The sequence below is a fragment of the Cyrtonyx montezumae genome, unplaced genomic scaffold, assembly GCF_038088225.1.
Source record: "Cyrtonyx montezumae isolate F1298 unplaced genomic scaffold, pur_monq_1.0 scaffold_3, whole genome shotgun sequence".
In the NCBI taxonomy this organism is placed as follows: domain Eukaryota; kingdom Metazoa; phylum Chordata; class Aves; order Galliformes; family Odontophoridae; genus Cyrtonyx; species Cyrtonyx montezumae.
In genome coordinates, this window is record NW_027072034.1 from 33,371,033 (window position 1) to 33,398,247 (window position 27,215).

Sequence of the window (27,215 nt, forward strand, 5' to 3'; positions counted from 1 at the left end):
GGGCAGCGTGTAGAGAAGCTGTGTTTCTGTTCAGTGCTGCAGGTATTGTGAAACTCAAAATGTGGGATCTGGCTTGAGTCGTTGCTGTATCATATTTACGCAATTGCTGTCTTGTTTTCTTTTTTGCTATTTCTGAAGGCTGTAAGCCCTATAATTTGCCTAACAGGAAGTATTGTCACGGTGTGCCACTTTCCCTTAATTTGATTCCACAGCACTAAGTGCTGCCCATATTTCTGCTACCGTTTTTTTCTCCGGGCTCTCACCCTGCAGCAGGCTGTCCTCTATTTTCAGCACTTTTCTCTTAGGCACAGCCTCAAGCTGCCGGAGTTGGAAGGTGTTTGGACAGTGCTCTCAGGCATATGGTTTGAATTTTGAGTAATGCTCTGTGGAGCCGGGAGTTGCACTTAAAAATTACATCAACCAACTGGCTCGTTGGTCTAGGGGTATGATTCTCGCTTAGGGTGCGAGAGGTCCCGGGTTCAAATCCCGGACGAGCCCTCTTTTTGGACAGAGAGGAACCTGACGAGATTCAGCAGAGGCCGAGTCCGTGCAGGTTGGGGGCTGACGTGCTGGAGAGGAGCTCTGTGGGTGTCCTGACCTGGTGGGAGGCAGGTTGGGTTGGCCATGTGCCATTAGTGTCCCAGAGAAGGCCAATGGAGTCCTGGGGTGCATTAAAAAGAACCCGACAGCAGGTTGAGGGGGGGTGATCTTTCCTCCCCCTCTACTCTGCCCTGCTGAAGAGACAATCTGCTGAGTACTGTGTCCAGTTCTGGGTTTCCCAGGGGAGCTCAAGAAAAATGCGGAACTTCTGGAGAGAGTCCAGTGGAGGAGCTGCAGAGATGGTGAGAGGCCTGGAGCCATCTCCCTTGTGAGGAAAGGCTGGGGCTGATAAAGGCTGCCTGCCTGGAGAGGTTGTGGGTACATATTGAAGACCCACCTGGATGCCTGCCTATGCTGCCTGCTATAGCAAACCTGCTTTAGCAGGAGGTTGGTCTCAGTGATCTCCAGAGATCCCTTCCAGTCGCTACAGTTCTGTGATCCTTACTCATCCCTTCCAGCTCGGGATATTCCATGATTCTTTGTTTCTGGGATTGGCAGTCCTCCCCCCTTCAGGATAGGTTGAATGTGTGCGGTTGGGTGCTATATCCTGGTGAAAGTTGCTTGAGGAATTTACTTCATTTCATATATGGAAAGTTGTATTTCAGCTGGAATTCCTGTAGCAATGGATCTTGTCTGAAAGAGGCCTACAGCTCTGGGACATGCAGCAAAATGCAAGACTCTTGGAACTAGACAGGAACTTTGGATTTTTGAGCATTAGAAATAATCAATTCTCAAGTAACAGACAATCTGTCTCAACAGAGGTTCCACTCTGTAGTATAATGCATTTTTTGGCATAAGGGTATAGAAACTGCAGCAATTATGTACCTTCTGGGAGGGTCTTACCTTCTTGGCACAATAGCAGCACAGAACAGCTTCACACAGACCTGACTGCAGATGCTATCAGTAGCATTCATCTGTGTTGTGCAGGAATGGAAAATATTTTTGTGCTGAGTTAACTAGGAGGCATATCCTGATCTAGCTTTGTCACAATAGCAGATCGCCGTGGGCACTTATTCGAGTTTCTTTTGCTGTGGAATTTGAACTTCGGAGCAAATTTCTTCTCTTCCTTTACGGAGAGCGCTTCTCTTTGTTCTTTGTGAAAAACAGGAGGCTATTTGTCTGTTTTCCTTGGATAATCCTATGAAGGATGATAACACTTCAGAAGGAAACAACAGCCGAACGCTGTGAAATGCGGTGTGTCCGTTGTCACAGCTACGGATCCGCCCCTCTCATTTCTCAGTTTGTTTTTGCTTGTCGTTCTCCCTTTGTCTTTGCAGAGTAAACTGAAATGAAACACACGATCTGTTTGCTGAAGAAGAGGCTACATCTGTGCAAACTTCTTGTTTTTAAACAACAGGGCTGGTGCAGGGGAGGGTGTTTGCAGAAGAGGAGGGGGAAGGAAGGAATGGAGAGGGGATTTACAACAACAAGGTACCACTCCCTGCTGCACTCCAGCCCGTGCTTTAAATTCTTGCTGTGGAACAGTAACAAAGTGAAGCTTTTTTTTTTTTCCTGCTGAGGTGAATCATGTTTGGAAAAATTTACTCGTAAAGAGAATGATAGACTTCAAGTCCTAAAGTTTCAGGAACTGCTCTTGGTGAGATGACAGTTATGGCCTGTGTCTACTGTAACGCATAGCATAATAAACTACTGCAGAATTCCTCATTAGAAAAGGAGCTGAAAAAAATCCTCTGAACTCAACTCGTAGGTTACCGTAGCCCAGCAATGAAATCTTAATTTTTTTTTTCTTTCCACATAAATGTGGATGGGTAAATGGAAGCAAACCTAATCCAAACTGAATGTAGCTGATGCTGTTGTTCCTTCCTAAGTCTAAGGGACCTGCGATGGTTTTGCATTTCGGAGGCTGATACCTCTGTAAGTCAGTGATGCGATGACGTAAACACCACCCTACTTTACTCTTCTTTTACTGATCATTTTGGGTGGTACTTCTTGAATAAACACATCACTGTTGGATGCAGGTGCAAATCCCTGGGGTGATGTTGGTAATGCTGCTGGGACGGGAAACAAGGAACTCAAAGCTGATCTCTGTTGCTCAATATACGTTCATCAGATGAAAGCTCTAGTTATCTCCTGGGCACTGAAACCTGTAACTCTTTGAGGCTGGAAAGTGGTATAGCAGCCAGAGAAAGTGTAAGGCTAAATAATAATGGTAATAAAAGAGAGGACTCATTTAAATTAATTTTTCTTCCCTTTTCTAGTTGTTCAAGCAGCTGCTTTTGATCTACTGATAAGAAAGTGTTGATGATGATTCTTTTTCTATTTCCAAGTTAGTCTTTTGTTGATCTGCTCGCGTAGGCAGTGAAGGTAGCTGTGCGTGGTGCTTTTGTTCTCTATCCTTGCTCTTGGTGAGACTAAAAAGGAGAATAACTTTGCGCACGGTGCCTCGGCTTTCAGAGTCTTGTGATTTTCTTTTAATGCTTTCTTCTAAGGGATCTTGAAGCCAGAGCACAGAATGAATTCTTTCGGGCCTTCTTCAGATTGCCCAGGAAGGAGAAGCTACATGAAGTTGTAGACTGTTCTCTCTGGACACCGTTCAGCCGCTGTCACACAGTGGGAAGGATGTATACTTCAGACAGTTATATCTGTTTTGCCAGCAAGGAAAATGGCTCCTGCAATGTTATCATCCCACTTAGAGAGGTAGAGTTGTTTGTTTCATTTCAAGTCCGTATCTGCTTTCTTCTGCTGTCCACAATTTATCCACAAACTATCATTTGATAAAAAGAGGAGTGTACGTGTGTATCATGCCTGGAAGATTGTAAAGTTTATTCTGGGACTCATTAGAACATGAGTTCCCAGGTTTACGTATGGGCAAGATAATGCAATTGATAAAATGAAGCATGGGCAGCAGGACAGAGCTGCGCAAGGCAGTGGAGTGATCGGTTCAAAACCGGGGCAGTGCTCCCCTCCCAGCTCCAGAAATGCATGAGTCCAACCTGATGTTGAAAGAGACTTCAGCTTGGACCCAGTCTAGCAGCTTAAAGGCTTCCTTACCTGGGATCAGTGCTTAGAAGTCTTCAGTCTCTCTCTCCACAGACAGACTCTAGCAAATCCTGTGTGTACTTTTCAAGCCTATAGGGCAGCGAGAAAAGGGGGAATTCAGGAAGCAGTGATGAATTGCTGAATTTCCATGAATGAGAGACTTATTTAAATAGAGGGAGAACGCATGGGAAGGTGGTGGGAGTAGAGGAGAAGGGAACTGTCAGTAAACATCTGCCTGATCTGCTGCGGATACATTATGATCTCTTAATTAAAGCTTTCCTTTCATCCTCAACTAATAACAGAGTAACGTCCAAATGATAATATATCCTAACTGCAGCGACTTATCTTCCACTCTTACAGAAATAGAAAACAAAAAGAGAACAGTGTTAAATACTTCATCAGAAACAACTAAACTACTGTTTGTCTCCATCTTCTAAAGTTTGAACATAAATTTCTTCCTCAGTCCCATAGAATTTGATGGAGTTCACCCTCTTCTAAATCTAATATTAATTATTGCTCCCCTTTCTTATCTTTCCCCTCAGTCTGTTATGTCAAAGTGGGTGGCAAAGTTGAAATAAAAACAAAACAAAAGGAAGAACATCTGGGATACTTCTTGCTGCTTGCCATGAGCTTCTAAAGATACCATAAGCTTTGGGTGGCAGAATATGTCTGGCTAAGGAAAGCCAAGATGAATAACCACTTTTAAAACACACGTGCAAATGAATGCCATTTTTGTAATTTGTGGTACAATACAATATTTCAAGATGTTTCTGTAGATATGTAGATATAATGTGTTTTCTTTGATATTTCTGGAAAAGGTAATCAGTATTGAGAAGATGGAGGACACAAGTCTTCTTCCTAATCCCATCATTGTTAGCATAAGGAGCAAAACTGCCTTTCAGTTCATTGAGCTGAAGGAACGGGACACGTTGGTGGAGAACCTACTCCAGAGGCTAAAAGAAGTGAACTCCAGCAACCCAGTGCACTGTAACAATGTGCAAAGTAAGAAACAGGTACTGAACTTCTGTGGCGTTTTGAATTATGAATTCATTGTGTTTATCCATTGGTGTGTTGTGCTGCCTTTCTCAGGGATCAGTTTCAATCTGAAGCTGTACTTTTGCCTTCAGTAATGACCAGTGCAGTGGTGTGAAGGGTACCCGTGCTGCAGCTGTGGCCCACAGCATTTGAGGGGAGCAGTGAATGTAGTGGAGGCCAGCACTGCTCTTCACAGAGGCCTCATCAGTGTGACAGAATGGGCTGATAGACAAACTCTAGGAAGTCCCCTGGAGGGCCACGAGATGGCTATAGGTTGAAGTACATGTCTTATGAAGTGAGGCTGAGGTCAGCAGGGATACTAACGACAACTATTTCAAAGTAACAACCCTTCTCTGACATACCAATAAACGATGATTTGAATAAAGTCTTGAGTAAGATCTTTCCTCCTGGAAGTTGTAAAGCATTTTGATGCAAACAGGCAAAGGCTAACCCAGCAGGCAGGCTGCTGCTTGTTTTGAATGTTGTTTGGGAGGCAGTTCTTAACCTCTTCTCGTTTGTCACCTCCTGATGACCTGCACTGCAGAACACTCCTGTGTTCACATCCACGTGTGTGCTTGGGGGATGTGAGCCTGGCAGTCCGGGAACGGAGGCTGCGCAAAGCAAGGACAGAAGCGAGTGCGACAGAGAGAGCAGTTACCTGCTCAGTGCTGAAGCACTGAGATCAGACTTCCATCAGTCGGGAATGGCAGGCCTCGATTTTGGAAAGGTGTGTACAATTTTAAGGATGTTGTAAGTTTCTCTAAAAAGAAAAAGAAAAAAGGCTGTGGTGACATTCAAACAGGTTATTTTAGTGTAAGGAACTCTGTATTGCCTGGAGAAGTTACATGTGTGCTAAGTAAAGAACAGCTATTTTTTTATTTGCATGTTTTTTTCTTCTTCCTCCCCCCTTCCTTCCTCGTGAATATTTATAATGTTTTTCCCTATCTTCAGTTGTGTTCTCCCTTATGTGGTGATTCACATATGCAAAATGGGCACCGTTTAACTCCTTAGAGCAGACTTCCCATATCTTTTGGTAATGGAAAGATCTTGCAGAGTTTCTAAGATGTAAAATGTTTCTTGTTTGCAAGTTCTCACCTGCACACGATTTGTTCTTTTAAAGATACCTTCTTGTTTGCAGTCTAGGGAGCAAATCAAAGAGAGCCTATGGGATGACCATTTTGTAGAGTATGGCAGAACCGTGTGCATGTTTCGCACAGAGAAGATCAGAAAACTTGTTGCTATGGGAATCCCTGAGTCCTTACGAGGCAAACTCTGGCTGCTCTTTTCAGGTGAGCACTTGCAGACGTGTTGGCTGTAGTCATGTCTGATTCTGTCTATGGCGAAACATTTAGGTACAGCATTTCCCAAGGGCAATGAAATGTCTTATGCATGGAGCTTATGTGCTTACAGAGGACAAATGATCACTGAAATAGTAACAGCAAGTAAGTACCTAAGTGGATGGTAAGAATTTCATCTCAGGGCATGATGTGCAGAAAAGAATTAAGTAACATCTGCTTCATTCGTGTAATTTAACATTAATGTCATGTTTTTGTAAAGTAATGTTCTTCTTCAAGGAACAATTTGATCGTAGCATAAATATTGATTTAACCCTGCTCAAATCAGATTACTGCAAAATAATGACATCTTCAAGTCAGCAGTGCTGCTCCTGCTCTGTGTTGAGAGTTGGCAGGAGTAATAGAAACCAAAGATGGAAAAAACAACTCGTTTCATCCATAGGTCTGGCAGAGCCAGAAAGCTCTTACAGTGTGATCTCAAGTGTAGTCCTTAATCCAACGTATGACATGTTCAAACATCTGTAATCTGCTTGTATCTTTCCTCCCTTCTCTCTGCTTCCAGACGCTGTGACGGATCTCGCCTCCCATCCTGGTTACTATGTACACTTAGTGGAGGCCTCCATGGGCAAGTGCTGTATGGTGACAGAGGAGATTGAGCGTGACCTGCACCGCTCGCTGCCTGAGCACCCTGCCTTCCAGAGCGAGACGGGGATAGCGGCGCTCAGGAGGGTGCTGACTGCCTACGCGCACAGAAACCCCAAAATAGGATACTGCCAGGTGAAAAGCTCCTAGTGGGATAACACTGCTTTTCTTTTTTTTTTTTCTTATTCCCATTTTCTTCTTTCTCAGTTTTATCATCCTGTTGGGAGTAATTGTAACAGTGTTTTTGATAAATAATATCTTTTTAGTTGTGGAAGATCCGTAACTTAGGGCATCGTAACAGGAGCTTATGTCAGTTTGAAAAACTTGTTACGCCTTTGTGTCTTTCTTGGTTTGTAATTACCTAGTCAATGATTATTACCTTCCCCTGCCTGTTTTTGTCAGTTGTTTACATCAGGTTAGGTTGCTTTTATTTAAAAATATCCACAACTTAGCTTTTGCCAGGAGATTTTGCTATCTCTAATAAACCTTGGTTTTCTTTTTTCCCCTTGTAAGTCTATGAATATTTTGACCTCCGTGTTACTGTTATATGCCAAAGAGGAAGAAGCCTTTTGGCTGTTGGTTGCAGTGTGTGAACGAATGCTCCCAGACTACTTCAACCACCGAGTGATAGGTGAGCTGATGTCTCTTCCACTGTCCTTGCTGACATGCTGTGCTGGGAAGGGTCAGCTGGGTGGCGCTGAGAGGACTAAGTGCAGTCCTGCTCAGATGCAGTACCCACAAGTGAAGTAGTCAGTATGCTTGTGTACTGTGGAAAGACAGCAGTGGTGGCTCCTTAAGTTCCAGTGTTATTTTTTGGTTCAGAATGTTTGAGCTGCAAGAACCACAAACATACACTCTGCAGTTTGACATGTTTTTTTTTTCCTGTTGGTCAGAAGGTAGTAGAACTTCTTCCTCTTAGATAAAAATAGAAGAGCTTGTGCATCTTGGTTAGCAGTGTTAGAGATTCTAACTGTTTCAGGTCAGTTTAGGAAAGATCTGCAGGCTGTTTTTGAGCTGATGTGTTCTGCGTTGCCTAGCTGCTAGAGTAATTTTAGATGTGCATCTAAAATGACCCTTGGTAATGAGGGCTGGTACAAAACAAGATCGCTGACAGTGAGGTGCAGCAATAAGAAATAACCCCAGTCCCTCTACTGCACATGCTTTGTACTGCACGTGGCATGTCTTCGCTTCTTTGCAATGCAGCTGTTTTAAAGACTGCTGTGAAAATGGTCATGTAAATTGCAAATGCCTGCCTCATGCATAGGAAGAGAGGGGCTGAGCTGCTTGACACAGTAATTGCATGTAGACATGCAAGAAGAAGTATTTGTTCTTTGTAGTCTCTTTACTTCCTCCTCTTAGAGAAATAGCTGATAGCTTTTCACTCTTCAGTGCTAACCTTACTCTTTAGTAAGTGTCTGCCATTACACTGTGCTGTAGCAAAGGAGGGATCTGGTCACTTGTGAGGTGGTGGGGGGGATAGGAGGAAGGGCCTGGGAGTAGTGCTTCTGGAGGCAAGAGTTGGTGTCGGCAGTTTGGTGCTTCCTGAGGAGAAGGACAAGATGCTTGGGGAGATTTCTAATCATTTTCTTGTGGGGTGGGATTGTAATACTTCTTGATGCTGTGCAGCTGCACAGTCACTGTCTTGTCACTGAAATGGCAGGTGAGGCAAATTAAGAGGTGCTGGAATGTTTCATGGTGTTTCCAATGTCATTGGTATTTTCAGCTAGTGGATTAGGCACTGTAATTTTCCCGCTTGTTAGAACTTCAGTTCTTGTCCACAGGCATGACTTCATAAACTGCCATCTTGATGACACTCCTTTGTATGTGCATCTCTTTTCTTGATTTGAAAAAACAAGTCTGTTTATCTTTTTGCATTCTTAGACATCATCAGCCTAGGGCCTGTCTTAATGTCACTGCTTGCTGGGTAATTGCCTGTAAAGTAGAATTCTTCACACCCAAATAAACTTGAACGTTCCCATGTGGCTGGCCATATCACTACCCTTGTGTTGTACTTTGAGTTTGTATCTTGCCTGTCACTCACAGTCATTTACTGTGATACTGTGACTGCAGCTGTCATTTACTGTGGACCTTAGTGTGGCCAAATCGGTGCTACTAATCTTTCCCCCTTGACTTCTCTGGTTCCTGCTGCTTGAGTTTGTATTCTTGGCTTCACCTGTCATTTGACTTGCTTTTTTGATTTGTAAACAGCTCATATCTAAACTTCGTATCATTTCTTCCTGCACACTTCCAAGACCCAACTTTTCTTCTTTTCTCCATGCTGCCAAAAATGTTATCCAGATTAACTTTGGTAATCTCTGGCCTCAATACCAAGTCACCGTGCTTTTCCTCTTCAAGTGTCAGTCAGTAATCTGCACTGCCTCCTTAGCTCCATCTTTTTTTGCCTTTTTCTTTATGACATGCAATATCTTTTTAAAAATTTATTTAATGTTTGCTTTCAAATCTTAGGGAATTTAGTCCCGCTCAACCTTTTTATCACGTGACCATCTCCTTCCTTCAGTTTTGACAGTTGTGACTGTTGTCTTTTAACAAGCATTTTCATTGTTTCACTGCTTGCAAATAGAAAAAGCCTGCAGGCAGGGTGGGTACCCGTTATCTTCTACTTCAGAAATTCCTTAGTCCTTGTCCCTTCTGCAGTGCACAGAAGAAATTACAAGCTGATAGCTGCAGGCTCTGTTCGCTAGCACAGGAAAACAAGCAGAAGAGGCAGGAAGCTGGCATGGCTGAGCAAGGACATTCTGGTCAAACTGAGGGGTAAGAGGCACATGTACAGGCAGTGGAAGTGGGGATGTGTGGCCTGGGAAGAACGCAGGAATGCCATGTGAATATGCAGATGGAATCAGGAAAGCGAAGGCACAAATGGAACTGAACTTGGGGAGGGATGTGAAAAATAACAAAAAGGGGTTCTACAAGTACATCAGCCAGAAAAGGGAGGTCAAGGAGATTGTACCCCCTCTTTTAATTGAGAAGGAAGAACTAGCTATAACAGACACAGAGAAGGCTGAGGTACTCTACAAGTCCTTTGCCTCTGTCTTTGCTGGCAGCCAGGCTTCCCATGCCTGTCGTGTCAGGGAATCAAAATCCTTCCCATTGTAAGCAAAGAGCAAGTTGGAGGCTTCCTAGTGAAGCTGAACCAGATGACAGGCACTGCAGGTACTGAAGGAACTGACTGATGTGGTTGCCAAGTCACTCTCCATAGTATTTGAAAAGTCATGGCTGAAAGGTAAAGTTCCCAGTGACTAGAAAAAGGGAAACATCACTCAAATTTTTAAGAAAGGGAGAGAGGAAGACCAGGGGAACTTCAGTTTTGTGAGCCTCACATCTATTACTGGAAAGATCATGGAACAGATCCTCCAGGAACATATGTTAAGGCTTTAGTAGTAACAAAGATCATGGAATTGAGTGCACCTTCAGCAAGTTTGCTGATGACACCAAGCTGAGTGGAGCAGTTGAAACAATAGGAGGAAGGGATAACATCCAGAGAGACAAGCTTGAGAAGTGGGTCCGTGTGAACCTAATAAGGCCTAACAAGCCTAAATGCAAAGTGTTGCACTTGGGTTGGGGCAATCCCATATACATATCTGCAGTAGGGGGAGAAGATTTCATTGGGAGTGATGCTGTGGAGATAAGATTCAAGGGTCCCAATGAATGAGAAGCTATAGACATGAGCCAGTAGTATACTCTTGCAGCCCAGGAGACCAACTATATCCTGGGCTGCACAAGTGGAGGGAGGAGATGGAGGTGAGTATCCCCCTCTACCTTGCCCTCATGAGGCCCCATCTGCAGTACTGTGTCCAGGCCTGGGGCTCCCAGAACAAGAAAGATGCGAAGCTGTTGGAGAGTCCAGGGAAGGGCCACAAAGATCATCCAAGGGTTGGAGTAGCTCTTCTGTGAAAAAAGATTGAGGGAGTTTGGCTCCCTTAGCTTGGAGAGAAGGCTCTGGGGAGACTTCATTGTAGCCTTCTACTACTTCAAGGATGCTTATAAGCTTATTTTATGTAGGCAGATAGTGGTGGGACAAGGGGGAATGGCTATAAACTAAAAGAGAAGAGATTCAGATTAGATGCTAGAGAAAATTTTACTCAGATGGCAGGGAAGTGCTGGCACAGATTGCCCAGAGTGATGCCCCATCCCTGGAGGCACTCAAGGCCAGGTTGGATGGAGCCCTGGGCAGCCTGAGCTGGTGGGGTCAGCCATGCCCACAGCAGAGGTTGGGGCTGGATTATCTTTAAGATCCCCTCCAACCCAAGCCATTTTAAGATTCTTTGATGCTATGATGATAAGATAGAAACAAGTTGCGCTTGAGTCAAGACTGGAGACAAGATTCATGCATATCCAATTCTCAAGTTATCGTGACTTTTTCCATCTTCTCTGTGAGTGTATGGGCCACTTTACTGTGCTGTACCTGTTAAGAGTGTCATCATCTTGCTATTATCATTTTTCAAACAGTGAAAACCCTACTTTCATTTCTCTGAATTGACTTTTCAGTCCTGAAGAAATCATTTGGGTCATCCTGTTCTTGAATGGATACCCTAGTATTTCCTACCTCAGTATGGTTTCATGACACAATACACGAGAAATTTAGTTGCTCAGTTATGGTTTCTGTGGGCCTAATTAAAAAGTGGGCGGAAAAATATCTTTATATACCCACTTAACTTTCATCTACAGTGTCACTATTTACTTATAGTATAATATCCTGCAAATGATCAGGTCAGCATTGCACATTTCTTTTAAAGCCTAGCTTTTGGCAGTCTCTCCCGTGCTGCCTTCGAGCCTGAATGGATCTTTTTGTGTCTGCCTATCTGTCTCTGTCTTCTTTCAAATACTCCTAAAACTTACCATATCTTTTTTGATCTGTAAACTATGGCTAATAAATTCTTTATTAAAACCAAAACAAACAAAAATACTTAAAGACAAATGCTCCCGAGTAGCGTCAGTATACGTTTTCTTCTGTTTTCTTTTCCCTTATTGTCTGACATGAGAAAACTGTCCCTTCAAAGTAACCAAAGTTCTTGGTGTGTCTTCTCGGAAGCTCTTTGCGTGCCCCTGGGTGCTTATTATCAATTTTTAGTATTGTAATGTTTGTTCAGAGACCAGCAGAAGTTTTCTGTGGCTTAATGTGGAAACAGAGAACTATCATACCTGTTTTTTTATGATTTATGCCACAATTTTCCATTGTTCTCTGAAATTACTGAATTGAGATTGCACCCAATAAATGTATTATTATACAACCAGCAATAGGGCTTGAGGAAAAGTTGTGTTGGAGGAGGTTTAGATGGGATATCAGGAAGAATCTCTTCATGAAGAGGGTGGTCAAGCAGTGGAATGGGTGCCCAGGAAGGTGGTGGCATCCCCATGTGTGGAGATACTGAAGAGATGTATGGATGAGGGACTAAGGGGCTAATAGTGGACTTGGTAGGTCAAGTTGACAGTTGGATTTGTGATGATCTTTAAAGTCTTTTCCAACCTAAATGATTCTGTGATTCTGTATTGAGACTGTGATATGTACCAACAAAGCGAGATTGATGTAGTAGCTCAAGCAAAAGGAATAGGGCCTAAATGTGCTCCTTCTGGAAGGGTTGGTTTGGATGGTCAGGAAAGATTATATATGGGCACTGCAGAAATCTCTTCTAAAAAAAAAAAAAAGAATGTGTATTTACCTGAGTACCCATAAATATTTGTGTACATATGTATACGTATACGTATGTATATGTATAAATATTTTCCTTCCTGTGTAATGTATGTAGTCCTCTCCTGTATTTTGCTACCTGGAGCGAAAGCTGTGCTGCCAGCTTGCTGGTGTACATAGGCTGTAGAGGAATCTGTACTGTTTCATTTTCATTACACAGACCCCGAGTTGAACAGTAAAATGCTTTAAGGTTGCTTTTCCTATCACTTAATTATTATGTGCTGTTTTAGCCAAAAACAACAGCTGCTGCTATTACTATTTTACTGCACCCTAGAGGCACTTAGCAGAACCAACGTGGTCTTCTTGCAGAAAGTTGCACAGTGAGGATTACAGACATCAGGATTGGGGCTGAGATCACAGCAGGAAGATAATGGGAATTTCATTGTAACAGAATGCATATCTTGTCAGCGTAATTTTGAGAAGTGTCTTGCAGTTGATAGTTGACAGCAACCATTAGTTTTAAAGAGTATTTTTCCTGTGTCAATCCTGGCTAATACTGCTTCGTTGCACTTGCAGGTGCTCAGGTAGACCAGTCGGTGTTCGAAGAGCTCATAAAAGAGCAGCTTCCAGAACTGGCTGAACATATGAAGGATCTGACTACCTTAGCTTCCATTTCTCTTTCATGGTTCCTCACCCTTTTTCTTAGCATTATGCCTCTAGAAAGTGCTGTGAATGTCGTAGACTGCTTTTTCTACGATGGGATCAAAGCCATCTTCCAGCTAGGCTTGGCCATACTGGAAGCCAACGCGGTGGACTTGTGTAATAGCAAGGATGACGGGCAGGCCCTGATGATTCTGAGCAGGTACAGTCACGCATCTGGTTGCAGGAGTGTTGCTCCCCTCACAAATCTTCCTGCAGTCAAAGGAATTCGGTTGCCGTTGTCATGACAACTGCAGGCACAAGCAGCACCCTCTGCGTTAACGTGCTGCTGCTGCTTTCACGGTGTCTGTCTTAAACAATGGGCTTTGTGAATTTGACAAATATATGTCCTGTGACATTTCCTGGCGGTGCCGAGACATGCACGGACTGCGTCAGTGTGCAGTATATACTGCTGCTCTTCATCTCTTCCCTGGAGTCACGAGCTTCCTGCTCCCGACTTCAAGGAGACAGAAGTTTTCTTCCTTGGGCAGTTCTGTCGTTAGGCGACTTGTTCCTAGGATGAGTAATACTGAAGGCATTTCTGAAAAACATAGCAGCCTACAAAAATGCTTGTTTTAAATCTGAGCCATGAGACTTGTTATTTATGTTGAAAAAAAGCATACTACAGAGTAAACTGTGTTGCTTGTACTTGCTCCCTCTAGGTTTTTAGAGCACGTTAAAAACGAGGAGAGCCCTCTGCCACCTATTGGTAATCACCATGCATTTTTCAGCGACGATCAGGAAGCCACTCCAGTGACTGAAATAGCAGATCTCATTCATGATTCTTATGAGGTAAAATCCAGCTTGGTGTCTACTGGTCAGATAAATTATACATTTGTAAAGGAACAAGGTTTAAATTCAGCATGGATGTTTCAACAGTTAATACACATTTTTAAGGATGCTTGAAGAAGTGCTCAAACGCAAAGTGCTAGGTGTAGAATAAATATGTGAACTGAGAGGCCAGTCAGAAACTGAACATGCTTTAAGCTGTGAGCTCTTGAGGGAGTCACGATACTTCAGAAGTTGTATTTCCCATCGATTGGAAAAAACAGTTTCCTGGTTCTCAATATAGTAAAATACTATAGAACAATAAGCTTGTGTTCCTCCTTTCTAGAAATTTGGTGACCACTCTGTGGAACAGATAGAGCACATGCGCTACAAACACAGAATCCGTGTTCTGCAAAGCCACGAAGACACAACCAAGCAAAACGTGGTGAGTAGAATATTGCTTAGGCTGAGATTTAACACCTCCCCTCAGCCCCACCGTTCTGTGGCAGCCAGCTTTCAGTCTTTCTAAGGCACACGATGATGAAAAAAGGGAGAATCATTACTGACTCTGGAAAAAACTCTTTTCTGGGATGCATGATGTTTTTGTTTTGCAGCCACGTGCATTATTTTCTAGGGTGGCTATAACATAAAGAGCAACTGCAGGACAGTCCAGCCCAATGCTGTGTGTGTGGCAGTGGCCCTGGGCAGATGCTCGGGGAAGAGCAAGAACAGAGAGAGCATGATGCGTGATACGATGCTTCCCTGGCCTCCTGTGACCTGCAGCTTGGGGACTTCCTGTCTTTGTTTCTAATGGCCCTTGGGAAATTTCTCTTTTCACAGATTTGTCCAACCATTGAACCTAGAGAAGGGGGGTGGAAATTGCAAAGATGTTTCAGTGCTTCAGTTTTCACCTGTATCACATGAGAACAGTCATGGGGAGGGTTCATGTGCTCTCTTGTTTCTGTCAGTGATGACAGTAGCAAGCATTCTGACATGTATTCTCTTTCTTTTTAAGCTTCGAGTTGTCATCCCAGATGTTTCGATTCTTCCTGAAGATTTAGAGGAGTTGTACGACCTGTTCAAGGTTGGTGTACTTAAAAAGCAGGGGATTAAGCTATTTGAGGCTTCTGGCTGTAACCTCCAGCCATCGCTTAGCACAGCCATCTCAGGCTTTTCATCTGGGACGTCTTGGAGAGGTGTTCTCTGTTACCTGGGCGAGACCTTAGGCTGCAGCTTGTCATACTGTCCTTTCCATGGTTGTCCAGTTACTAATGAATGTACTGATAATTTAGTGGAGAATTATTGAGAATATTTTTTCTAACTTGCTGCTTGGTAATGGTCCATGAGAAATTAGGTCCTGGTAATTTTCACATGCAGACTAGTCTCGGTATGTAGTTCTGCTCACTGGAGATATGTAATACTTTTAAGTCCCACTCCCTTGATGCTTTTTAAAGGCAGACTTCTCAATTGTGGGGAGGAAACCCAGAATCTTAAATCTGTTAGTTCTTAATTATTACTTTGTTTTTAAACAAATAAAAGCAGTTTCTATGTCAGTTCCTTTATGTCAGGATGATATTTGAAAGAGCTGTTATAAAAGATATTTGGAGATGGAAACATCTACGATTACACAAATATCCATGATTTAGAGCTCCATGCATGTAATGGATATTTAATGTAGATTTCTTTTAGTCTATTGTTCATCCATAAATATTAGGCAGTGAGAATATTCCTGTGGCATGTGCTCAGTGTTAAGTATCTTTGTGGCTAAGAGCAGCTGTATTCTTGTTCCATTAGCTGTGGTAAGACGATGCTGCAGGGGCTCACTCTGTAGTGCTTCCCTTCTCCTTGCTGTTGTTTTTGATCCTTGACTTTTACTTGCACTCCTTCCCTCTTCTGACTTGATTTCCTTTTGATTCCTTTTTTCATTACCTCCTTTGCTCCCCAGGACAGCTTGTTTCTTTGAGACTCTTTGTTGTGCATTGCTCTGTCCCTAAGGGAAGAATAATGGGAACAGCATCCAAACTGAGAAGTCTGGGAGAGAATTAATGAATGGGTCAAGCATGTTTGACACCTTGAATTTTCTCCACTGCCCTGTACCTTTGGATAGATGTCTTGAGCTGATGTGGCCAACAGAGTGTCAGTAGTCTGCAGTGAATTTCTTCCAAGACTCTGTCCAGTTTGTTTTCAAATTTATTAATTATCCATTGGTGATAATAAGAGCACTTGGATGCTCTAATTAAAGATTAATTTAGCTTTTTCTCACATGAATAGTCTTGGTGTCATTATATTACTACACACAAAGAGAATTTTGAGCGTTTCCAGCACACTTTGATGTGAATGCCTTTTTCTGCCAGTTGTGTTCTCTCTTTGATATCGCAATTCCCCTCTCCTGCATTTGATTTCTCCCTAGAGGGAACATCTGATAAGGTGCTACTGGGACGCAGCGGGTCCTGCCACTGAGCGACATGACCCCAGCAGGCCGTATGCTGAGCAGTACCGGATTGACGCCCAGCAGTTCACTAACCTCTACAAGCTTGTTTCACCCTGGACGTGTGGGGAGCACACTGACATCCTTGCTGAGAGGACATTCCGGCTCCTAGATGAGAATATGGACCATCTCATTGAGTTCAAGGGGCTTGCCAGCTGCCTAGGTATTGGCTTCTTGCATGGGGTAGAAGGTGGGCAGAGGTGGGGTGTTATGGGGTGAGATGGATGTCACATAATTAATTTGTGACCATGCACACAGGCAGATAGTGATAGGATGAGGAGGAATGGTTTTAAACAAAGAGAAGGGACATCTAGGTTAACTGTTAGGAGAAAATATTTTCCTCAGAGGGTGGTGAGGTGCTGGCACAGCTGCCTAGAGAAGCTGTGGTGCCCCATCCCTGGATGTGCTCCAGGCCAGATTGGATGGGGCCCTGGGCAGCCCTGCCCACTCCAGGGGTTGGGACTGGGTGAGATTTGATGTCCCTTCCAAGCCAAACCATCCTATAAAGAAGTGAGCAGGTATCTTTCTTATATGTGTAATGCACCTAACCAGTGGCCTTCACTAATATCCATTGTTCTGTTCACGGCAGGTGTGTTATATCATTAAAAGATGCCTGAGGTCATCATTCAGTATTGTATTAAAATATGTACTAGTAATGTTGTTGAAATTATTTAACGAATTAAAATCATACTTAGATTTGTGTGGAAGGCTAGGAAGTCTCTGCCAGATAGCTGTACTCAGTATACTTTTTAAATTGCAGTGTATTATCTGTAATTGCTTCTTCAAGAATTACCTTATGAGCTTGCTGTTGCTGACAATAAGCAGAACAAAAAAATTTGACTATCAGGGACTGAGAGCAGAGCTTGAGGCCACAGCTGTGCTATTGAGGTGAGGCTGTCCATCCCAAAATGTGGCTGAAGAACAGCCAAATGACAAAAAGGCTTCAGTAATCAAAGCTTCAAGAAATTAAGTCCATGTTTTTTCCACTTAAGCTTGCTAGAATTTTTTTATGTGAACCAAATCAACCAGCACTGTACTATTACGTTATTTCAATTCTTACATTCCTTAAACTGAAAGAAGTATTTAAGTGCATTTAAAAGTAGTTGGTCTTCACTGGCAAGGGCTCTAGCTGTACCACCCAAGCTGCAGAAAACAAGGGTAACAACTGGGAGAAGGAAGGTCTGCCTACTGTAGGTGATCAGGTTCAAGACCACTGAAAGAACATGAAGGTGCACAAGTCCATGGGATCCAACAAGATCCATCCATGGATTCTGAGGGAGCTGGCAGAGGAAGTTGCCAAGCTGCTATCCATCATATTTGAAAGCTCGAGTCTGATAAAGTTCCCTCTGATTGGAAAATGGAAATATAACTCCCATTTTCAAGAAGGGAAAAGAAGAAGATCCAGGGAACCACAGGCCAGTCAGTCTCACCTTTGTGCTTGGCAAGATCATGGCACAGAAGGCCTCATGAAGGCCTCACTAAGGCACATGGAAAATAAAGATGAGATGATTGGTGGTAACCAACATGGCTTCACCAAGGGCAAGTCATGCCTGATGAACTAGCTAGCTTTTATGATGGAGTTACAGAGCCAGAGGATAAAGGAAGAGCAACTGATATCATCTACCTGGACTTGTGCAAAGCATTTGACACTGTCCTGCACAATGTCCTGGCTGCCACATTGGAGAAAAATGGGTTTATTGTTGGAGTGCTTGCTGGATAAGGATTTGGCAGGATGGTCACCCTCACAGGATTGTAGTCAACGGCTTAACGTCCAACTGGAGATTGGTGATGAGTGGTGTTCCTCAAGAACTGGTGCTGGGACATTTTTGTGGGCAACATCAACAGTGGGATTGAGTGCATCCTCAGCATGTTTGCAGATGATACCAAACTGAGTAGTGCTGCTGACGTGCCAGAGGGAAGGGATGCTATTCAGAGGGACCTGGACAGGTTTGAGACATGAGCCCATGCCAACCTCATCAAGTTCAGCAAGGCCAAGTGCAAGGTCCTGCATCTGTGCTGGGGCAATCTCAAACACAAATACAGGTTGGACAGAAAATGGCTTGAGAGAAGCTCTGAGAAGGATTTGGGGGTGTCGGTTGGTGAAAGAGCTCAACATGAGCCTCTAGTGTGAATTTGCAGCCCAGAAGGCCAACCATTTCCAGGGTTGCGTTAAGTGAAATGTGATCACCAGGTCGAGGGAGGTGATTCTGCCCCTCTACTCTGTTCTCTTGAGATCCCACCTGGAGTATTGGGTCCAGTTTTGGAGCCCCCAACACAAGAAGTACACTGAACTGTTGGAGCGGGTCCAGAGGAGGACCACAAAGATGATCAGAGGGCTGGAGCACCTCCCCTATGGGGACAGGCTGGGAGAGTGGGGGCTCTTCATCCTGGAGAAGGCCTTGGAAGAATGTTATAGAGGCTTTCCAGTACCTGAAGGGGGCCTACAGGAAGGCTGGGGAGGAACATTTTATAAGGGCATGTAGTGACAGGATAAGGGGAAATGGCTTTACGCTCTAAGAGGGTAGATTTAGACTAGATATTAGGAGGAAATTATTTACAGTAAAAGTGGTGAGACTGGAAGAGGTTGCACAGTGAGATTGTGAATGTCCCCTCCCTGGAAGCATTGAAGGCCAGGCTGGACGGAGCTCTGAGCAACCTGGTCTAGAGAGAGGTGTTCCTGCCTGTAGCAGGGGGAAGAACTAGATGATCTTAAAGGTCCCTTCAAACCCAAACCATTCTGTGATTCTATGAATCTCATTTCTCCTGATCACTGAAAATATTAGCTGTATTATAAGACAGCAGATATCTTGTTGGGGCTTATTTTATAGAAGAGTGTAAGGGCTAAAGAGCTCTCCCCTTTCTTGTTTCTGCTTATCTTGCAGCAACAGACAGCCTGTGCTAGATTCTCTACCGTTCTCCTTGATATTTTTAAATGACGACGAAGTTCCATAGGGTTAGGTACTCCCAGTCTATTTGACAGCAACAACGAACACAACAGATGCCTGTCACCTGCTGTTCCGCATTAGCAGGCGCAGCTTAAAAATATTTCACAGTAATATGCTTGTTTTCATATATTGTTCTTGCAAACAATTATCTTTTGTGCACCGAGATGGTTGGTTTATTTAAAGCTGTGAAGGTAAATGCTCTAGTCCACTTCCTTATTCTTCTTCCCCCTCCCCCACCCCTTCTTCTCACAGATGTCATGTATAATGGAGAAATGAATGAAAAGATAAAGTTCCTGTATAAGCTGCACATCCCACCAGGTAAGAAATTTGAAAGGGAATACCTCAGTTTCCCTTAAAAAACAACACCAACCACCTGATGAAAGCGGTTGGGAAGAGGCTGCCCAATGAACTGTCTTGCTTCCTTCAGCTGGGATTTGTGTTTGTAATGATGGTGGCTTCAGGTAAAAGCTTGCTGGGTGGAATTTATGGATGCACAGCATTAAGGCTCACATCTGCTGCATCCGGACACGTTTTGCTGCCGGTTCTGTGTATTCAGTCTCAAAGTAACCAAACTGGGATTACATTACAGGATGGCTGAACTCTGCAGTAGGAATGTCCTTCTCACATCTTGATCCAGTTTTGATGAGGTGACAAAATTTTGCAGCAGTTTCTCTGTTGGAAGTTCCCAGCAGACTTCCTTCTCTTACTGCAGCTCCAGCCTTATATTAACATAATTTTCTGTTATGATGTATTGAAGTAACTGCTTAAGAACATATTTACCCTATTATTTTCTTCACATACGTAAATTTTACAAACATAAATAACCACTGTGCAGCATTAGGATTAATGATACCTTTTCTGGGCAGCTCTCACTGAAGATGAAAGAGACAGCCAGTCACCGCTGAAGAATCCCTTGCTGTCAACTTCAAGACCATTAGTCATTGGGAAATCAAATGGTATGGCAGAAGTGGTTCTCTATCTCATACACACATGCACACCATAATGACTTTCCACTTGTTACCCCTGCTCCATTATCTTCACTGTCTGGGTTTTACTCTGAAATGCTGATTTACTGCAATGACTTGAAAACTAATTCTCCTTTCTGTGTCCGTTCCGTAAAAGGTGATGCAGTAGATTACCAAAAGCAGTTGAAACAAATGTTGAAGGACCTAGCCAAAGAAAAGGATACTAAAATGGAAAAAGAATTGCCAAAAATGAGCCAGGTATGTATGTTAGGGGCTGTGGGCTGTTTTTCAAGTGGAGAGCATTCACAAATGAACTTTCTAAGTGCAGCGGCTTAGCTCTTAGTGCAGCTTAAGCCCAAGATCAGACTGAGTCTTCAGGTATGTAGGACTGGGTTATTCTGATGAAGGGAAAAGGCATCGTGTTAACAAAACTCTCAGCCACCTTTCTAAGCAGCTTGCTCTCCATGGGCTGCCTGGTAAATACATATACGGTGTTAACAGGATGGAAAAAAGTGCTCACTGTGAACCCAAAGAATTCCTGAGGATGCATATTGCTGTTCTGTGATTTCTGACCTCCTCCCACCACATGGGTAACCTCGTTGGTCCATCACCAGCTGAGGCTTGCCCTGTCTTAGCCTAACACTGACTTGAACAGCAGGAAACAGCCAGAGGCTCTAGTCACCTTGTCATCTCTTCCCTAATGCCATATTGTGTGCGCTTTTGGTACAAGGAAATCTGCTGGGGAAAGGGCACCCTGTATTATAACTTGTTATGGACATGCAAAGAGAAATGAGAATCAACTTAGAATCCTTTCTGTGATGGTATAGCTAAATCAAGTTTTTAAAGGGGTGGCCTCTCCCCAGCCTTTCAAAAGCTCAGACTCAGCTGGACTGCATCATCTCTGCGATGGCAGTGTTTGATGGAACTTCCTGAGGTGCCTTTCAACTTGAACTAACCTGTGTGAAACTTCAGGTCTCACCAATGGCACAGCTCAGAGCCTGATAAGCATCTGTGATGTCTGAGTGAGGGAAGGAAGGAAGGATTTTGCTTTTCTTTTTTAATTAGAAAAAAAAACATTTCTGGTGAGAAATGGAGAAGCAGCTGAAGGGAAGGTATCTGCAGATCGATGGGCGGCTGCTGTGGTTGTGATTCATTCCAAAAAACATTTATTTTTCTTTTTTTGGCCAGTAATAGACTGTATCTCCATTTGCCCTTTGGTCATCTGTGAGGTCCTGTTCCAAGCAAAATACTTCCGTGCTCCGTTCCCCTTTTGATTTCCAGTACAAGTGTTTCCTAGCCTCAGTGGAGGTTGAAATCCCCTTGCTTGCACTTTTCTAAAGCAAGCAGAAGTTAAAAACGAGCAAATCTGCAGACAGCATTCTGTGTTTTTGCAGTGCTCTGCCCTCCCCTGACTCCTAGTTACCCACAGCGTAGCTGTTCAGCACCTCACTTCTAGTTTTTCATCCTTTACAGAGGGAATTCATTCAGTTCTGCAAAACCTTGTACAGCATGTTTCATGAAGACCCAGAGGAGAACGACTTATATCAAGCCATTGCCACCGTGACCACGCTGTTACTTCAGATTGGAGAAGTAGGACAAAGGAGCATCAGCCTGGGGAGCGGATCGGATGAATGCAGTGAGGACCCGCAGCCCGAGCCCTCCGCTCCAGACCACGATGCTGTTTTTAGTGACACTGTGAAGGCCCCTCACAGAGACTCTCAGTCTTCACCTGTGAGCGAAGGGGACTGGACTGTCTCTTTCGAACATATTTTGGCATCCCTCTTGACGGAGCAGTCATTAGTTAATTTCTTTGAGAAACCCCTAGAGCTGAAACCAAAACTTGAGAACGCGAAGCTGAATCAGTATAGCCTCAAAACAAATGGAATGAGCTGCCAGTTGAGGAGCGAACATGCAAAACCCAACACACACTAGCAACAAACCTGTCAAAAAGAACGTGCACTGAAATTATGCCAAAGCACATACTGTACAAGGCTTTCAGTCAGCAGTGGACTTCTGATAAACTGTTAAGCCTGTGGCTTTCAGTTTAAAAGCTGAAGGGTGCATAAGTTGTACTGTGCCATCCATTTGTTATGTCCTTCTTTTGAATGTTAAAAGGAAACATCTGTCTACAGCGTGAAGATGCTGAAGTCCTCTTCTACAGTGGGAAAGGCTGGCTCCTGTTCTCAAGAGCAGGAAAACTATTCAGTGACTGTGCAGTTTGTTTAGGTTGCCTTTTTTGCACTAATGACTGAAAACTGTTTCAATGCTGGTAATTGAAACTATTTTAATATATTGGACTGTATTCCGATTTGTATGTCTTGCTGAAATGTTACGTGTACATGGACTGTGCTTTTGATGTTGGGCTCTGAAAGTATGCACTTTGCAATAAACCCTTTTTGTACCAGACCTGTGGTGACAGTTTCTTGATGGATGGGAGCTAAGCACCATTAGTCTTCTACTCCTTGTATTCCCTGAGGTAGTGTGTTCCCACTGAGCGGCCTGGTCACAGCCCCATGTTTCAGCACAGCACGCAGACTTGTCTGGGAGAAGCAGAGGAAGAACAGCTACAGCCTCTATCCTGGAGAGATTACATACACAAAGTACTATTACAGTACCTGTGTCATGACTCTTTATTCCCACAAGACCAAAATCAAGGGACTGTGCCAGCCAGACATCATCTTCCATATTACATTCACATGTAGCAGAAGTCTATATATATATATATATATATATATTTGTTCTGGCTTGTCTTACAATAATACCACCACCATTATGCACAAGCCCCAAGAAAACAAGCTATCAGCTCTTCAACTCAGTGCTTCACGGGTGAGATCCTGAAGAGACCAGGCAATAAGAAAGATTTAGGAGTAAACTTTCTTTTCATAATTTTATTGTAATTAAAACCAGTTTTAATTTTCATCCACATTGACTGTCTGTAGACCTGCAAAACAAGAAGTTGTATCATCAGCTGTTCCTACTACGAGCCCCTTTCGTGTACGTGCAAGTCTTCCCAACAGAAGTCCACGTGTGGTTTGAAAGCCACCTGCAGCCTCACCTTTGAACGTTGTGACTGGTACGTAGGTAACCAGCGTGTACAGCTTGTTTGGGGAATCCTCATCCTCGTTGCGCTTTCTGGACAAACGCACACGGATGCGGTACGGAACGTTCCTGAAACAAGACAGCATTAACTGTCCATAAAATACGTGCTGAATAGGAAAGAAAAAAACTCTAGTTCCATGGTTACTAACCTCTCTGATTTCTGAAGCTCTGTGTATTTGTTCAAAGGCGTGATGAATCAACCCTGTTTCTGTAACAGCACCGTAACAAGATGAAAGCCTGTTCCTCAGAATTTATGCTGCTTGCCTTTTGTGTTTAAGCTCACCATTAAGAGTCAGCTGAGCCTTGAGCATTGATCCAGTGGCAGTATAAAGGCAGAAGTGCACCACTGCTCTTCTTCTGATCCAGCAAATAGGCAACCAAGGTGATTATCATCAGCAAGCAGCTGCTACTAACAAGCATTTCTTACCTGAATAGACTGTAATAGCTCAGTTGGAAAGGATCTACTATTGAGTCCAACTGCCCAATCACTTCCGGGCTAACAAACAGTTAAAGGCATTGTCCAAATGCCTCCTAAACACAGACAGACAAGGGATATCACCAACCTCTCTAGGAAGCCTGTTCTAATCTCTAAGCTCCCTCACAATAAGTAAACTGTTCCTAATGGCCAGTCTGAACCTCTCCTGGCACAGCTTTCTCCCATTTCCCTTTTGCCATTGGATCCCAGGAGCAGAGCCCTGCACTCTCTGCTTCTCCTCCTCAGAGGGCTGAAGTGAGATCAGTTCTTGTGATCAAAAACCCCACAACTACTTTGAAAGCCTGAGGGCTTTATTAAAGAGTCAGAGTATCACTCAATCCATAGGCCAGAAGTCAGTGCAACCTTAGTAAGCATTAGAGCTACACCAAGATCCTCTTTGTGGACACACAGCGTTTCTTCCTCACAAAGCCTGCAGAATCAGTCAGTCACAGCCTAGCCTCCCTTAATACTGCACAAAGTCTGATGCTGAGGGCAGGCAAAAATAGTTTGTTCAGACTATTTTTCAAGAAATCTCCCACTCAGAGGAACCCAGGATTTTTGACTAGTTTTGTTCTGAGTACTCCACCCAGGAGAAGGAACTTCCTCCTTGCTATATAGAGAATCAGATCCAGCACTAAGCACTTCAATGCAAACTGTAATTAAGACACAGAGACTTGCTTCTGTTCTCCCACCTCTTAAGCTGAAAGCACTTCTTGTTACTTTGCCTGGCTCACCAACTGTCACGCTAGCTGACACTGTGATTTTAGTCTCTTCTCATCCTCCCAGAAGATGTTAACCCTGGACTAGCTCACAGTGGACAGACAGTCATGATGACACCCTGCTCTTTTACACTGAATGCATTATAAAGCACTTTTACACATGAACACAAAATCCTGCATAGCAGCCTCGTGACTGAGCTCTGAAGTTATACTGTCCCCTGACTGAACAACTGCTACTTCTTCGTACACAACAGCTTAATACTAAGGACAGAAAAAACCCAGCCCATCCAGTAACTCAGTCCCATCTTCCTGCTCTGCTTTTGAAGGGAGGGCTGCCAAAGCACACGAGGGCTGTGAATATGGCACGGGCCAGACTTATCACTTGCAATATGAATCCCTGCCAGGTAACTTTAAGGAGAGGGATCTTTTACACCATAATACAGTTAGCAATAGCCTTTGGGCCACCTCTACACATGCCAAATGCTGAACCAACTGCCTCCCTGGCAGCAGTTTAACACAAGCCTTTATTTGTAACACAGACCATCATCCTCTTGTGTGGCATTCTGTCTGTTCACCATGCTTAAACCTAATTCTCTTCAGGCACATTACAGATCCCAAGTACCTGGCTGAGAACACAATGGGTTTCTAAAACCTTCCTGCTATGATAGGGATTGGGGTATTGCAGTACAACAATACCCCATCTTTTTTTTTTTTCCTCTCTCCTGCAAAAATTGCCTCTTTTTTTGGTTTCTTCTTATTAGAGGCAGAATGAAGGTCTTTCAATTCCAGAATTCACTGAAGCTTTGCTACAAGTTCACCATGGGAGCTGACCACAATGCTGGCCTGGCCTGCACACTGTAAGAATCACAGAATCACCAAGGTTGGGGAAGACCTCCAAGATCATCCAGTCCGAAGAAAGGAAGCAGAGAAAAAGCATTTCCAAAGAAAAAGCTGCAAGGGTTCAGATCCCTCTGGCCTTCGAAGTCCTGTACATACAAGACACAATGACACCCAACCCAGAGAGCTGCAGAAACATACCTTATTCCTTTAGCCCAGACTGCTTTGTTCAGCCTAGTGTCGATGCGAACATCAGGAGTACCCATTTCTTTCATTGCAAATTTACGGATTTCCTTGAGAGCACGTGGTGCCCGCTTCTTGAAGCCACTAGGACAAGGAGAACAATTATTTCACTCCAGCAAACTGTCAGCACTGGACACTTGTTGCAGCAATCATCTACTATCATCCTATGAACATGCAATGCAAACAACTTCATCCAGCAGCCTTAGCTGCACCACAGTGTGCCTACAGCTCCACTCTGGCAGGTAACTCTTTCATCTTATCAGGAGAGCACCAAAAGCACCATCAGAACTTAGGCTCATAGGTACATTAGGTTGGAAAGGACCTACAAGATCATCTAGTCCAACCATCCTCCTAACACCATCCCTACCCACTAAACTACTAAATCAAATCCCTTAGCACCTCATCTAAACTGCATCACAAGTGTGGTTCCACTCATGAACAACGCTGACAGGTTCTGCAAGACCAGCATCTTCATATGTTACTCCATTTAAGGGTATCACTGTCAGTTTGCTGTCTCATTTCTCAAAGTTAATTTCTACCATTTCACCAATTACACTGACTCATAGTTTTAGTTCCCAAGTGACCACATCCATACACATATGAAGAGAACCAAAAGGAATTTCACAGCATGTCACAGAATCGCAGAACTATAGTGGATGGAAGGGACCTCCAGAGATCATCGAGTCCAACCCCCTGCCAAAGCAGCTCCCTAGCCCAGGTTGCACAGGTAGGTGTCCAGGCGGGTCTTGAACGTCTCCGGAGAAGGAGACTCCACCACCTCTCTGGGCAAAAGTCTTCTCAAGCACTTTACAGCTGCATGGCTGTATGTGCTTCAAAACACTGTCAAATACACACAAATCCTAACAAACACTGCTCATCTCAAATCAAACCCCAACTTACACCTCAGCCGATTCAGCAAAGAGCACAGATCCAATGACATGATTACAGTACTATTTCTAGAACTTATAGCAAGATACAATTCAAACTGGGAAATAATGGTGACTCGGGCACAGCGGTAAATAGTTCTTTCAAATTAAATCCAGGAACGCTCACAAAAAAAAGTAACAGGCTTTTTACAGAAAGTCATCTCCAAGTCCAGCTCTGCAGAGCTACAGATCTAGCCCTTTAGGTTACAACTGGAGGAGGAGGGACTACAACACCACCCTTCACACTAAGTGCCAGTAAGCACCGTCGTCGTCCTCCTCAGTTCCACTTGCATATGCAACACTTCACCGACAAAAAATACAACATGAAACTTACACTCCATGGATCCGCTTGTGGATGTTGATGGTGTACTCCCTGGTCACCACCTCGTTGATGGCAGATCGCCCTTTCTTCTTCTCGCTGCCTTTCTTTGCGGGAGCCATCTGAGCACCACTGTAAAGCACCCAGGCACACGTCAAACGCACACCCCTCCGATTTCCCACGTCGCTTTCACAGAACCTCCGTTCCCCAGCTCCTTACGGGCCGCGCAACTCCCACGTTCAGGACATCGCTTCTGATGAACACATCACACCACTGCTCCCCGAGGCCGCTTCCCAAATCGCCTTCCCTACCTGACCGTAAGCCACCCCTCCCGCCCTGCTTCTGCACGTCCACTCTCTCTCCTCCATCAGGGCGGCCCGGGAAGGGCCTACGTCGTCCCGCTCCCGCCCCGAGGCCCAGCAGAGCCCGCAGCCGCGCACAGACGCCCCGCGGCCCATCCCAGCTCCGGGCCGCGGGGCCACCCCCACGGAGCAGAGGGCCGCCGAGAGGACT

At 44.1% G+C, this 27,215-nt stretch overlaps 2 protein-coding genes and 1 non-coding gene across 4 annotated transcripts in view; 2 read left to right on the forward strand and 1 right to left on the reverse strand.

The window, feature by feature from the left end:
- Window positions 1–22,140, forward strand: part of TBC1D8 (TBC1 domain family member 8) — a 46,990-nt gene extending 24,850 nt beyond the window's left edge. For both annotated transcript variants that reach the window (XM_065741136.1, XM_065741137.1), the window contains exons 6-20: window positions 3,051–3,258; window positions 4,419–4,613; window positions 5,180–5,362; window positions 5,774–5,924; window positions 6,493–6,707; window positions 7,086–7,203; window positions 12,796–13,081; window positions 13,581–13,710; window positions 14,033–14,131; window positions 14,702–14,770; window positions 16,097–16,337; window positions 19,372–19,437; window positions 19,986–20,075; window positions 20,242–20,342; window positions 21,558–22,140. In XM_065741136.1, coding sequence (XP_065597208.1) covers window positions 3,051–3,258; window positions 4,419–4,613; window positions 5,180–5,362; window positions 5,774–5,924; window positions 6,493–6,707; window positions 7,086–7,203; window positions 12,796–13,081; window positions 13,581–13,710; window positions 14,033–14,131; window positions 14,702–14,770; window positions 16,097–16,337; window positions 19,372–19,437; window positions 19,986–20,075; window positions 20,242–20,342; window positions 21,558–22,016 — 2,611 coding nt within the window. In that variant the 3' untranslated portion in view covers window positions 22,017–22,140. The remainder of the gene's footprint in view (window positions 1–3,050; window positions 3,259–4,418; window positions 4,614–5,179; window positions 5,363–5,773; window positions 5,925–6,492; window positions 6,708–7,085; window positions 7,204–12,795; window positions 13,082–13,580; window positions 13,711–14,032; window positions 14,132–14,701; window positions 14,771–16,096; window positions 16,338–19,371; window positions 19,438–19,985; window positions 20,076–20,241; window positions 20,343–21,557) is intronic.
- TRNAP-AGG (transfer RNA proline (anticodon AGG)) lies at window positions 427–498 on the forward strand. Its single transcript has one exon. It is a non-coding gene; the product is annotated as a tRNA-Pro (tRNA).
- Window positions 22,141–22,944: 804 nt separating the features above from the next.
- On the reverse strand, window positions 22,945–26,848 carry RPL31 (ribosomal protein L31). The gene is made up of 4 exons (XM_065741143.1): window positions 26,718–26,848; window positions 25,416–25,541; window positions 23,140–23,252; window positions 22,945–23,025 (listed from the first exon to the last, which is right to left on the reverse strand). Exons 1-4 carry the CDS (start codon window positions 26,822–26,824, stop codon window positions 22,994–22,996), a joined length of 378 nt encoding a protein of 125 aa, XP_065597215.1. The 5' UTR covers window positions 26,825–26,848; the 3' UTR covers window positions 22,945–22,993.
- Between the last annotated feature and the right edge of the window lie 367 nt (window positions 26,849–27,215).

Bases quoted from the DNA above. Each gene is read 5' to 3' on its own strand.
- RPL31 (XM_065741143.1), bottom strand. From the start codon at position 26,824: ATGGCTCCCGCAAAGAAAGGCAGCGAGAAGAAGAAAGGGCGATCTGCC. The intron at 23,253-25,415 runs GTATGTTTCTGC...GTCTTGTTTCAG, and splicing joins GTCTGGGCTAAAGGAATAAG to GAACGTTCCGTACCGCATCC. The intron at 23,026-23,139 runs GTGAGGCTGCAG...CTTGTTTTGCAG, and splicing joins ACCAGTCACAACGTTCAAAG to GTCTACAGACAGTCAATGTG.